Source organism: Trachurus japonicus, chromosome 4 (assembly GCF_045865225.1).
Source record: "Trachurus japonicus isolate A0001 chromosome 4, Traja_1.0".
Classification (NCBI taxonomy): Eukaryota; Metazoa; Chordata; class Actinopteri; order Carangiformes; family Carangidae; genus Trachurus; species Trachurus japonicus.
In genome coordinates, this window is record NC_140910.1 from 14,795,309 (window position 1) to 14,808,464 (window position 13,156).

Consider the following 13,156-nt stretch of genomic DNA (forward strand, 5'->3'; position numbering starts at 1 on the left):
CTGAAGCCTAAGCCCTGCTTTACTTGGACACTATGGTGACGTCCTATCACCTTCATTTCACTTTTTAAAGATAATAATAGTTCATTTTTACTGTTTTGAAATACAATGTACAAATTACACACATCTTCAAACTTCAATTATTACATTTTTGACAGGGGGGGGTACAATTGGACCGCATCTCTTTTACCACGCACTACTGTCATGCATGTGTGCTCGTCTGTGTGTGCGGGCCACCACAAAAAAATGAACGTATGGGAAACACTGCATTTATATGAGTAGACCAGATGGACTGATGGGCAGCAGGCACCAACATCTAACAGGCCAGGCCATTCCTGCAGCTAAGTGTCCATGTTGTAACATTTACAGCTACATCTTCATTTGCTCAATTCAAAGATGGTCACTTTTCACATGCCTTCTTAATAAGAGGGACTGGAGGGAATAGGTAGAAGTAATGAGGATCCAGCTTTCTCCTATGCTGCATTTGGACATTTGAAATGTGTCTGCATGGAGCAAGTGAACTGCAAGGGCACATCTAGATCTATGATGAGAGAAAGAATGAAAAAAGAGACAGAGAGAGGGGGCAGCAGGCACAAGATCTCTATCCCAGTTTTGAGAAAATTCCTGGCATACTTTTCCTTCTAGAGGACTTGGATGTCAATTTAATCATTTTGCCTATTTTGGTTCCCATTTAATCAAAACGCTTGTCGCACTGGAACAGCCATATTTCCCACTGGACACAGGTTTTTCAGTTCACACATCATCAAGTAATTGTGATCCATCTTCAACTTCACTTCCTTTTTCCTAGTTCAAAACTTTGTTGGAAACTTGCCCACCACTCATGTGTTGCTTTGTCAACACTAGGGGTGTAATGGTATTTGTATTCGTCCCGTGCCGTCACGGTACAGGGGTCACTGTTCGGTGCACACAGTCACACGACAATGACACGACAAATACATCTGAGTGAGTATTAAAAAAATTTTTAAAAAAAAAGTTGAGTCCTCACTCCAATCCAGGTGGCGGTAATGAGCCTAAAAGCTGCCAGCAACTGTCATTACGGACGAAGAAGAGAAGTGATTGTGAAGTTAGAGAAACAAAAGCTTCTCAGAGAAACAATGGCGACGGCTCACGACTGGTCGACGGGACAAAGTATGGATGCACGCCCGGTGTGTCGCTGAATCACTAGAAACGCATCAAACACGTTAACGTACTATATAAGACGGTATCACCCCCATATGTCAATCACTGGTGCAAGGAAAAAGACGGAAGTTGTGTGTAACAACTTATCCCCACTGCTTTTAAACCTCTTGACATGAACACGGACCACAAATATCACCGAAGCGACTGGCATCTAGCCTAAATTAACTGTGTAAACCAACAATTATGTTTCTTGTTGCCAGTTGTCAAGTTTTCTCCTCTAGAATTAATGAATGGTATTATAACACTCCTAATGCACTTGTTGTATTCATTTTTTTTTAACTTCTATAACAGAAGATGTTTTTTTAGTTTTACATTCAATGAGTGTCTGTTGCACCGAACCTGTACCTAACCCTGACTCCCGAACCGAGGTATGTACCGAACTGTGACTTGTGTGTACCGTTACACCCCTAGTAAACACGCAAACGAAGTTTTTTGTCTTGTGTATCAATATCTTGTTAATTTTCATATGCACTTGCCTACATCACAAATACACACAGTGACAAAACTGATAAAGCAAGTGCTACAACTAATCTACATAACCATTCATACATCATTAAAATTGGTCTCAGAGTCAGTCAAGAATATCAACAATCTTGTTGTTTTCAACCAGTCTGCTTTTCATTTAGATGAAATAAAGATACACCTCAGATATGACTCGAGGCTCTAATATAATATGAGAAGGTTTTAATGGGGAGATACGTGTCGGTAATAACACAAGCAGACAGGCAGTGACATGAGTGGGACTGGGTAGTCTTTCACAGACCTGACTGCCACATAACTGCCGAAACTCTGGGTGTGTCAACATCAGTTTGCTCAACCAACAGAGCCGCCAGACAAACAGTGCAGAACTACAAACACCTACCTGCCTTTCCTTCGTACCAATGTGTGAAACTCAATTTTTTTCATCTACCAGACACAAGAGTTTAAGATTGCATTTGTATACTTCTGAAAAGAGAAACGTTTGGCTTGGCTGCCATTGCACAGGTTAAGTTAAACCACAAAGTGGACAACAATTTCTCTGATGTCAGAGTGAGGATCACGGATCATGGGCTCTTTTCTGAATGACATTATGTCACAGTGACAGCCACTGTCACTTAGACCATAATTAGTTCAAGATCATTTTAAATGTTAAAAATAATTAATAGAATAAAACATATAATAAAGCCCGAATGTGTCCATCTCACCCATTGCTGTCATTCACAGTTTTTCAGTGTGAAGCAGACATTGAAATTAAGTGTGTGCGTGTGTGGGGTGAAATACAGAACAGTTCAACACATAACCTCCAAAATGACTATGTTCTTTTGTTGATGTTTTAAAACTGAGCATTATACCCTTGGTGAGGGTATTTATTAGAATTTACTAGGATGAAGCTCTCACATTGTGACTGCTGCTATGACCCAAACCAGCTAATCAACATTTTATAACATTTCATTCTGTTGTTGTCACCTAACAAGCTAAAGGAGCTTTCACACACATAACTAAACCAGCTGTACCATTGGTTCCCTGTGCTAAAGAGGGGTACACCTTTACCACTCGCAACTTAGCTGTGATCTTGACATACCTACATACTAACACTTTTGCACTGCATCTATAAATGGTCAAAACGGATGAACTATGTAAAGAAAGAAAGTGAACATGAGCTAAAACGGCCTTAGCTAAGGAGTTATTAAAAGTCATTTTCAGGACAAGTTTTATCAAGGATTAAATCACTACTCTCATTAGGATTGCACCTGATTATTTTAACGGTCCGTTCATTCATTTTATCAGATTAGTTTTTAATAGTTTAGTCTGTCTCACCAACAAGCAAAAAATGTAATTATTCACATTGAACTGATATGACTGAGAAGCAGTAAATCAAAAAAAAAAAAATTCAGCAAGAGAGAGCAAGCAAATGGTGTTTTTACTTAATAATGTATTGGTCATATGATACATTTTATTTTTAATTGAATTATCCTTTAGCCAACTGATGATTTCAGCAATACACTGGATGACAATACTTGTTGCCCAGCACAATGGACAAAATTCTATGTCAGAAATTGCTGGCAATGCCTCCTGTTGACAGGAAAAAGGTGCCACACAAGTTACACTGGGTCAAGAAATAAATAGATGTCCTGGCTGTAACTTATTAAGCAGTATAATGAAAATGTATTCAGTATCTCACTGGTAGCCATGACGTACAGGCAGGATAACTGGTTGAAAGGGTTTGATCTGTTTAGACATAATTTACTGCAAAGTGGAACAAAACAGAAAGTATTTCAATACAAACAATGTGATACTGGCTAAGATAACTGGCAGTTAGTTGGCATGGTCACACCAGAGAGCCAGGCCAGGCCAGGTTGTATGAGTCTAGCAATTTGAGATTTCTGGGAAATAAGCTCACGTGGGTGATGATTAGCATTATCAACCTTGGCTGAGAGTCAGTCGGTGCTGGTAGACATACAGCTGTGGGAGTAAGGATACAGGAAGGCATCTGCCAACTCTGCCTTCAGTGTTGCTATTGTGCCTGTGAGGATAGCAGGGATAGCACAGGGCAGCCCTAATGATGACCCAGGATGCTACCGTACGCTCACAAGCTCTCGCAAAGCTCTTTTGTGGTATTCTAACTCTCTGTGTGTGGGTTGTTCATCCGTATTGTCTGAAATTTTGTTTTTTCTACAGGAGCCAGCCATGGCTGCCGTTACCTTGGCAGCAGCTAACAGGGATCCAAATAAATATGGCTAACACAGGGCTTATCTGTTTGGCTTACTGTAAGACCTACTAGGAGAAACCATAATAGGCGTAGGTAGGCTCCATGCATGAGACATCCTTGGGTGTTGCCAAAAAACAAACACTCATTAACCCAGAAACTACCAACCTGTTTGAGCGGTGTGCACATTGACAGATGAAGTGTGTGCTCAGTGTGTGTGTGTGTGTGTGTGTGTGTGTGTGTGTGTGTGCTGCATCCTGACTCCTATTTCTATTACAAGTTCAAGTAAATCCATACTGATTATCCTTGTAGTGTCCCAGGGGGTGGAGGAAAGGGTACAGCCTTGGCCATGTTGTTACTGTTAAAACCTCATAGCTGTATTGAGCCGTTCTTACATTGAAATTAGACCATGTGACTACTTGCATATCAAATGGGGGTTGCCTCTACCCAGACTTCCTGACACCCGTCTTAGCACCTCTCGACAGCTATAAAGAGCTTTGTAGCATCATTCTGCTCATTTTTTAGCAACCTGCAATTTCATTATTTGTATTCACTTTTACTGCTGCTCTCTGTGTGCTCAAAACCAAACAACCAACAGTCAAAGTGAGCAAAATGCTGGTGAACATGGCGGAGCATTAGCAGTAAAGCAATGAGCATTTCCGCGGCAACACTTCTACCAATTACACTGACAATAACAAAAGGTGGTCTTTATTTGAGGTCAAGACACTAGGGCTGTCCCAATTAATCGACCTAATCGATTATGTCAATGACGTAAATACGTCGACACGTACAACACACCGTCGGGTTGTGAACACGTGCAGCAGAAAAACAGAAATGGCGTACCACCGCAGCACCACGGCGATGAACGAGCATCTGAAGCTGCAATATCGTTCCATTCATCTCTTCACCGTTACTGCCGTACACCGACACACACACACTTAACGGAGGTCCGCGGGTATAGTCACAGTCACGTCGTCAGTAAGGAGAAGTGACAGCGTGTGGCGGTTAGTGGTACTGAAGTTAAACTCACTCACCCATAAAAGTCTCCCACACAGGTTCAAAACCCACTCAGGGCAGGCCATAACAACATCGGTCACACACACACACACACACACACACACACACACACAGAAGGGCGCATGCATGACAGCAGTGCGCGGTAAAAGCGAAACTCATACTCGAAAAAATCCTAGAGGAAACACTGGTCTGATACTAAATAAATGTGTCTATTCAAAATCATTGTGCTAATATTTCAGCGCACTCTGCTTTATCTGTCTATTTTCCAGGTTAAAGCAAACTGATGTGGCACAGTAGCCTAGAAATCTAGACGCACCCTAGCGGCAGCAAATATATTTGCTCCATCGGTGGGTCTAGAAACGAGCCATAGGAACTTTTTGAGTCTCAAACACCGTTTGTGTTCAATCACAATCACCAATCACAGCGCTCTATCTGTTTAGAGAGTCGTTGGGCGGGCTTAACGCGATTACGACATACATTTTTATTGGCTTGTCAGGCTAACGTCATCCTGCTCTTTGCTCTGATTGGTCGTAGCGCTACCCTATTGCATGCAGAGGCAGTTTGAAAGACAGCCTTCATCCCGCCCCCTGGATTGAGCCGAGGTCTACCGGTCGTTGCCAGACTAGACATTTTAATGATATAGTCTGGCTTGTCAGGCTAGTGGCACAGTTTTTCCCCTCCCAAAAAAAAAGATTATGAAGAGGAATGCACACCAGAAAGAGCATCTGAAGAATTTAAATAAGGGAAGTTCAGAAGTCGATAGATTAATTGGGAGAAAAATAATGGTTTGGGACAGCCTTACAAGACACCTCTCTGATAACACTCTGATGGAGACTAATGGCGCGTTTCCACTAGCGCGCTTCGGCTCGGCGCGCTATTTGCGTGTTTCCACTAGCACGCAGTACCTGCAACCAGGTACACTTTTGGTATCACCTCAGCCCTGGTTCCAAGCGAGCCGAAGCGTTACTAAAACGTGACGTCAGCCGACTGCCTTCCACTGATTGGCCGATGAGTGTCGTCACTGGAAGCGCCATAACCGCGCGACTGCTGTATGGCTTCCCAAACTCTCTGGTACTTTTCAATAGTGTTTTGTCTCGCGGCCCGCAGTCTTCTCTGGCTCTCTTCTCTTGCCTTCTGTGCAACAAAAAGCCACAGGGTGAGCAGCAACACGATTGCCTCGATGTCCTCCATGCTGTCCTCCTCTGATGTTGTTGTTGTTCTGGTCTTCTGGATTTGTACGTTGCTCGGCGCCGTGTAAATGACGTCACGGCGGTTTCGCGCAGCCATGTTATGACGACCCCGCCCACGTAGAGGAGCCACCAAGTGATACGAGTTGTAATGGAAACACAACCAAGCCGAGCCCAGCCGTATCGAGCCGAGCCGTGCTAGTGGAAATGCGCCATTAATGTGTCTTGTTGCCTTAGATTTGATCTTTAAAAGTTATAAAATTATGAGGCAATAATCAATTTTTCAGAGACTGGTCCTCAAACTTACATAATGCTGACTGGACAGTTTCAGATTTAGCAAGGAGCCGGGAGAGGAAAGAACCTTATCTTACAAAGATTGTAAAATGCATGAATCAAGACAGTTTTTCAAAAACATACCACCAATCAGCCACAGCATTAAAAACCGGCTGTGGCTACCATGTTAATGTTGTTGCTGTTGATTGGCATATTTATGGTTACTGGGTTAGTCCAATGTTCTTGATTTGCCTGATTTAAAACAGGTTTTACATTATACACAGAGAATAATGATATGTCACACTTGTGGAGCATTGCATTAGTGCACATTAGTACACGTTTTACAGGTTTTTCCATCCATATGATTGACTTAACCTTGAGTCAACAGTAGATCTACATAGAGGTGGCTCACTGTCTCAAGTCACTGTTTGCACACTTCTACAATGCGTAACATAAACTTTTCTGTCTCCAACACTAGACTTTGTTCTTTTAACAAGGTACTTTCATGGCATATTTTTTATAGTTACTGCAATATAGACACACACACAAAAATACAAAAGCGGGTACTTCACAGTCTTGAGAAAAACACATCAGTATGATCATATTTAGTCATAAATAGAAAATACTGGACATATTCAAGATGAAGGGGAAACGAAACTGAATTCTGATAAATGTCTGATGCTACTGAAAAGGAAGCAAACACCTCATCAGATCCTCTACGTATGTCAGTGTTCAACTGATAATTTCAGTTAGTGAAAATGTAAAAATTAAGATCAGCCCTTAAACAGTTACAGTCATTCCCACAAATCTTTTTAAATGCTCCTATTTACTCAGCTCACAAACTGGCGTTGTTACTGCAGCTCCCTGGGCTCCGGCTGTACACATTTAATTACTTGTGGCTTTCATTAGCTACAGATCAGGAGGCAGAGAACTCCTCTGACCCTAACTCTTCCTCAGCCTGCATGTCTACCATGCATTAGCTAACCACACCATTGAGAAAAACCAGCCTGTTGCTGATAAACAGCTGGAATAATTGCCAGAGCTTAAAACATCAAACAAAACCACCAATGCTCCATATAGGTAGCACAGAAGGATTTCACACTGCTTCAAACCAAACTTCAAACAACTACAGTATAACCGCCACATTTGAATAAAAGGTTTCCAAGCTTCTTGTGCAGTTCACAGCAGTGTAATAAACAAATGTGAGTCAAAGCAACCCCAAGTTTGAGTGTTGCAAGCTGAAAACTGGTATATTTGTTCACAGATATTGTTTATGATCTACCAGCAACATTTAAACAAACAACAAAAAGTTTGCCACTTTTGTTTTTACCCCATTAGTAACAAAAATACAGAATTCAACAGTGTATTTCAGATGTAACAAGCCACGGCAGATAAAAGACTCAGGCCTGATACATATGCAGCCAAAGACAAAATAAAAAGCTACACTAAGTGTGAAGGTCTGTAGCAGAATCAAAGAGGCCCATAATGAGTACCAAATGAAGTAATATACCCAGAGTGCACTACAACTCACTCTGTAGCTGGTGTTTACGACCTTTGATACGTAATATATAATGTGACGGCTGACTCCCACCATAAATTCTACAAAGAGTGCTTTAACATTTTCATCAAAAAACTTGGGTTGTGAGGACAGAGAAGGGACGTCTTCCAAACCCATCTTTTTAAATGAGTCACATTTGGAGCATCTCATATGTCAACAGGAAAAGCAGGACAATAACATTTTATCTCTGCCAACAACACTTTTATATTTCTAATCAATGTTTGGCAATATGTCAGCCAACGGAACCACTAGATGCCTTTTGTGTGTTGCCAACCATTAACACATGAGCAAAGCCAAACGACTTGGACCCTTTAATGCTCTAAGTGGAGAAGCAGTATGTCGACAAAAAGACGTCATAATACACCAGACAATAACTGATTCCAAACACTTAACTGCCCGTTATTCCACATTTACTACTAATTTATATATCTGCATTAGACAAAAGGTGATCAATAGAGGCCAGAGGCCCTGCGATACGATACTATCACGATACTTGTGTCACCATACAACATTGTTATGATATTTAAAATATTGCAACACACTGTAATACATATTGGGATGTATTAGCTTTTTCAACTGCAAATGATGTCTCCAAATGAAAACTTTGGTAACATCTGTTTTTTTGTCTAATAAGATAAACTTCTGAGTCTGTTCATCTCTCTTCAGTCATTTTTATTGAGGCATAACGGGATTGTCAAGCAAACATGTATGCATTTGACAAACTGAACTGTCAGACTGACTAATATTTCACACACCCCTTGTGATCAACCTCAAGTAGGATTATTCCCATGTCAAAAATTCAGTATCAGTTTGACAGTAGCTGTACCGTTTCATCAAAAGGCTGATCTACATCCCAATTGACACACATTTGAAATTTCAAAATTCCATACCTTTTCCAGACCCTAATTTCCAGACTTTGCAGTAAAAAAAAAAATTAAATTCCATGCAATAAATTAATTAATTAATTAATTAACTTAACGATAAGTATTAAGATAAATATATTTCTATACCATAGCTTCCATTTTCCATACTTTTCCAGACCTGGAAATGTATAAAATGAAATTATACTTTTCCATACTTGCGTTGCGTAGGAACCCTGTATAAAGATAATCCTTTATTTGATTTGAATCATTTCTTTGCCAGATTTTCCTCAATAATGGTTTTGATTATAGTAAAATGAATATCATCAGGCTTTGGAGTGTTGATCGGACAAAGGCTGGATTTGATAAAATGTGATCGCCATTTTACTGGTATGTAATTTTATAAACCAAACAAACCAATTGATCAAGAAACCTATCAGCAGATTTACCAATAATGGAAATAACCATTAGAGGCCTCTCTAGGTTCGATTCACATTTGGTAGCCCTTAGCTATAGATATGCGTCTGTCCTGGTCCCACTCGAGCCCAGAGGGTAACGACAGCACATATGAAGTTATCTGCTATCTGTTACCAACTCCAAAACATGTGCCCTTTGGCAGTTCAATCAAAACAACTGCCTCGCTAGATAGACTGCAATAGGCCCTATCCCTTAACTGCATCAAAGAACATGTTTCATTACATCGCTATAAAACCTGGAATCACCTTTTCCCTGTTGATTTAGTCAGAGTATGAGAATGACGGCTAATTTCTGAGTGTTGTCATGTGATGTCATTCCAGTTTCAACGAATTTCCACATTTTGCCTCAAAATACCTCTAAAGCTGTCCAACTCACCCCAAAATGCATGAAGCATGAAGGGTTACATGCCAGTTATGGAGATCTTGTCTTGTTCGATCCCACCTCCAGACAAGTTCCACTGGCATCCTCTCGACTATTTTATTTGGGCTAGTTTCTCAATGGGTCTTTCTCAAAAGCTATTCTGGTAATCTTCTAACTACTTGCACTAGTGTATTTGCTCATGCAATTTCAAAATATTATATTATCGTCACCAAAGCTGTAACAACAATCAATCTTCCTACATTCAACAAGTACAGCTTCCCTGAGGTTCTGGCAGATATGGCACAGCCCATAAATAAGAACTGTTTCAGAGGAAAAAAAACAGAAAACAGTCTTTTTTTTTAACAAGCTGCTGTTCTTGTCTTTTGTTTTACAGTGTTGGAAGTTGAAGCAGCTAAATGTGAGATCATCCTTAAAACCAGGAAGTGTGAATTTGGTCACCTGTGACAACAAACCAGAGTTGCTGTAGTGTCATTTAGCACAATACTGAATCTCTGCCATTCCTAGTGACACTGTTCTGTAGTTACCCTAAACTTTGAGGTCACTGTAGCAGTGTGCACCATTTTTAAATTAAAAGAAAATGCTCAATGGCTTCACTACTCTTCCTTAAAAGTGAGACTTGACTGTGGATGGCACAGCCTATTCTCTGGAGAACAGTTATTTCCCAGAGCAGGCCACCACAGTAGAGGCCAGACACCGAGAGAGCATTGTCTCCTTCGCAGCAGACTTAATTAAAAACCAACTTGTTCATCATTTAAACCATGTTTTACAGGCAGATAAAACTACAGGAAAGTGGAAGACAATTAAAGGAAAGGTGTTAATAAGAGGGAAGTGCTGAAAGCTGGTTGTGAGTAGCTTTTCTCAACCAAAGCCACAGATATGATAACTTACATAATTCAGAATTATCGTTTTTACTCACAAAAAAACAAATACAGTATCAACACGTTTAAATTCAGTAGACACAACATAGATTTCCAAAAGTCTTAAAATAATGACGACACAACTGTCTCTTGTCAATAAAAAAAACAAAAAAAAAACACTGTATTTCTGTATTGTGAATAGTAGACAATGTGTTATAATAATCAAAATGAAGCCTGGGTGAAGGACTAAAGTCAAATCCCCTTGACCATACAACACAATACAAATACAGGCTAGTAAATAAGAGTCATCAGGTAGTTAAACCAGCCTCCTGCCTCCCTTGTCTCATGTGATATCACTGATTGTCAAACTCACACCTAAGCTTGTCAACCTCACAGTCAATGTTAAAATGCTTTTATATCTCGATCAGAGGTAAAGAAGACGACGAACAGGACACCTAAAACAGTAACAAAAGCTGTGATCCAATTACCAGCTGATAAGTTTGTACTTAGAGATATACTCATACCTGCATATCTTTGCAGGCTTCCTTAAATCCCTATATGTTCTTAGCTCACCCACTACTCCCTCCCTCCCTCTGGGATGGAAATGCCATCTGAAACACATCTCGATTTCCCTTATCACATCACAGGCAAATCCTGTGGTGATCAGGGTAATGGTTTTTTTTTGCAGTTGTGGGTGCAGAGTTTTGCATGTGAAGTCTATTACAGCACAATCAAAGTTAGCTGCTTTGTGTGTGTGGTTGCATGTGTGCATGCGTGTGCGACACTCAGGCCATGCCATGCCATGCCATGCCACCTGAGACAGTGTGTGAAACAACTGGAAACCGTGCAGACTTACCCAGCAGAAGAAGCTTCAGCTCCCTTCTTGCATCTCTCTTGTCTCGTCGGAGTTGTTTCTCGATCTCAGCGTTGATTCGTTTGGACTCCTTCGCCTCCTCACTCAGGCAACAAGCCATCATGGAGTCTAAAGTCATCACCGCATGAGCTGAAAAGCCCGTCTGACAAGGGGCGTCGGGCTACACCTCACACAAAGTATCAAATAATAAAATTAAAAAATGTAAAAAAGAAAAAGAAAAACACTGAGCAACAGTTCGTTTTACAGCGACTTATTTCCAGACACTGATGATAACCGGGGCTCGGTGGGCTTGCAGCAGCAGAATCTGGCCTTCCTTGTTGATGGTAAAACTGCTGTCAAGTGTCAAATATTTGACAGCTTAGTCAAAGTCTTGTGTAAATCCTCGGGCTACAGGGACTGACAGCTGATCACAGAAAATTTGCAATGCAACACGTCTGCAAACATCTTAGATGACTAGCGAAGGTGCAAATAAGCATTTTATTTGATGTTCTTTCGCGAAAGCTAATATTAGTTTATAAGCTAAACGCAGCTAATGTTAAAACCAAGCTAATGTGACAAGTTGATGAATTTTCAGCGTGCCAACACTTTAAAAAAAATCCCTTTCCCGCGTAGCTAGATATCCAGGGCGGATAACACTCGTGGAAAAAAAACGTTTTTGTTTTTTTTAATTTATTTTATTTGTCTTGATCTACCAACTTCGGTCCCGAAGATAGTGGGACACAACTGACTGCCACTGCCACATTTGTACAGCCCCTCCGCTAGTTGCCCGGCCGAGCTCAAGCCTAGCCGCCCCGAATCCAACACCGTCCGCCCGCGCAGTGACACCGAGCGCCCGTCAAACTGTCCGTCCGCCCGACACACACACGGAGAAAGAAAAGCTCTCCCCGCGTCTGCACGAAGCCTCGTTACACACCCTGCTGAAATATACCGCTTCACAATTGTCCTCGGAGCGGGTATCCCCCCTCCGCAGACCGAGCTGGCTCCAGTGACCAGGATAGCTAAATGGACAGGCTAATTGTTAGCTGGCTAGGTTAGCTCAGCTAGGCATCCCCGGGTTTGGATCTGCAGCCGACTGGCTAAAAACCAGAGAGCTCGGCCCGACACAGGACCTCCATTGCGTTAGACCCGACCTCTCCAAAAGACCTCGCCGGGGACCGAACCCCTCGCAGTGCCAAAATGTCTCACTGACAGTCAAATGGACCCATGTAGTCCGTGCATTTTATGGCTCCTGGTATTTTTTTTTCCTGGTGGTGGTGGTGGTGGTGGTGGTGGTGACCGCTCCTCGTCACCCACTCCTCAGTCCCGGTGTGGCGCTGCTGCTGCTGACGTCGCGAGGAATACGGTTGATGGACGGGGGCGCGGGGCCAATGTAAACACAGCCCGTGGGCGTTTGGGGCGGGATCCTTCCTGGATAGTTCAGCTCCCAAGTAAGTTTGCTTGAGCGGAAGTCTTCCCTTCTGGAGGCGTGTCGGCGAAAGCTACTGACATTTGACTGGACGGGCAACGCCCATCTCCTGTCAAAGACCTGCACATCCACTCGCTGTACCACTGTATCCTGGCTGAGCGGCTTTAAAGCTGCTGGTTTTCCTTCGCCTCTGCTGCTGCTGCTGCTGCTGCTGCCGGCGAGTTTCAGATCACATCGGAAACTAGGCAGCAAACAAGCAGTGGTGGAAAGAACCCGAGTAGGGTGAATTCGCCTAATGTGGGACATTTTTTGCAATTTAGACTTCTGGTGTATATTGTGATATGAAGCAAACACTTTCAATCTACATCCTGTACCATTCTGAAA

At 41.9% G+C, this 13,156-nt stretch overlaps 1 protein-coding gene across 3 annotated transcripts in view; it reads right to left on the reverse strand.

The window, feature by feature from the left end:
• Positions 1–12,685, reverse strand: part of LOC146988650 (guanine nucleotide-binding protein subunit alpha-11) — a 34,385-nt gene extending 21,700 nt beyond the window's left edge. For 2 of the 3 annotated variants that reach the window (XM_085774200.1, XM_085774198.1), the window contains exon 1: positions 11,350–12,676. In XM_085774200.1, the coding sequence (XP_085630326.1) occupies positions 11,350–11,485 (136 nt within the window). In that variant the 5' untranslated portion in view covers positions 11,486–12,676. Of the gene's footprint in view, positions 1–11,349 lie in introns of all 3 variants that reach the window. The other variant, XM_085774199.1, reaches the window with a different exon arrangement.
• Between the last annotated feature and the right edge of the window lie 471 nt (positions 12,686–13,156).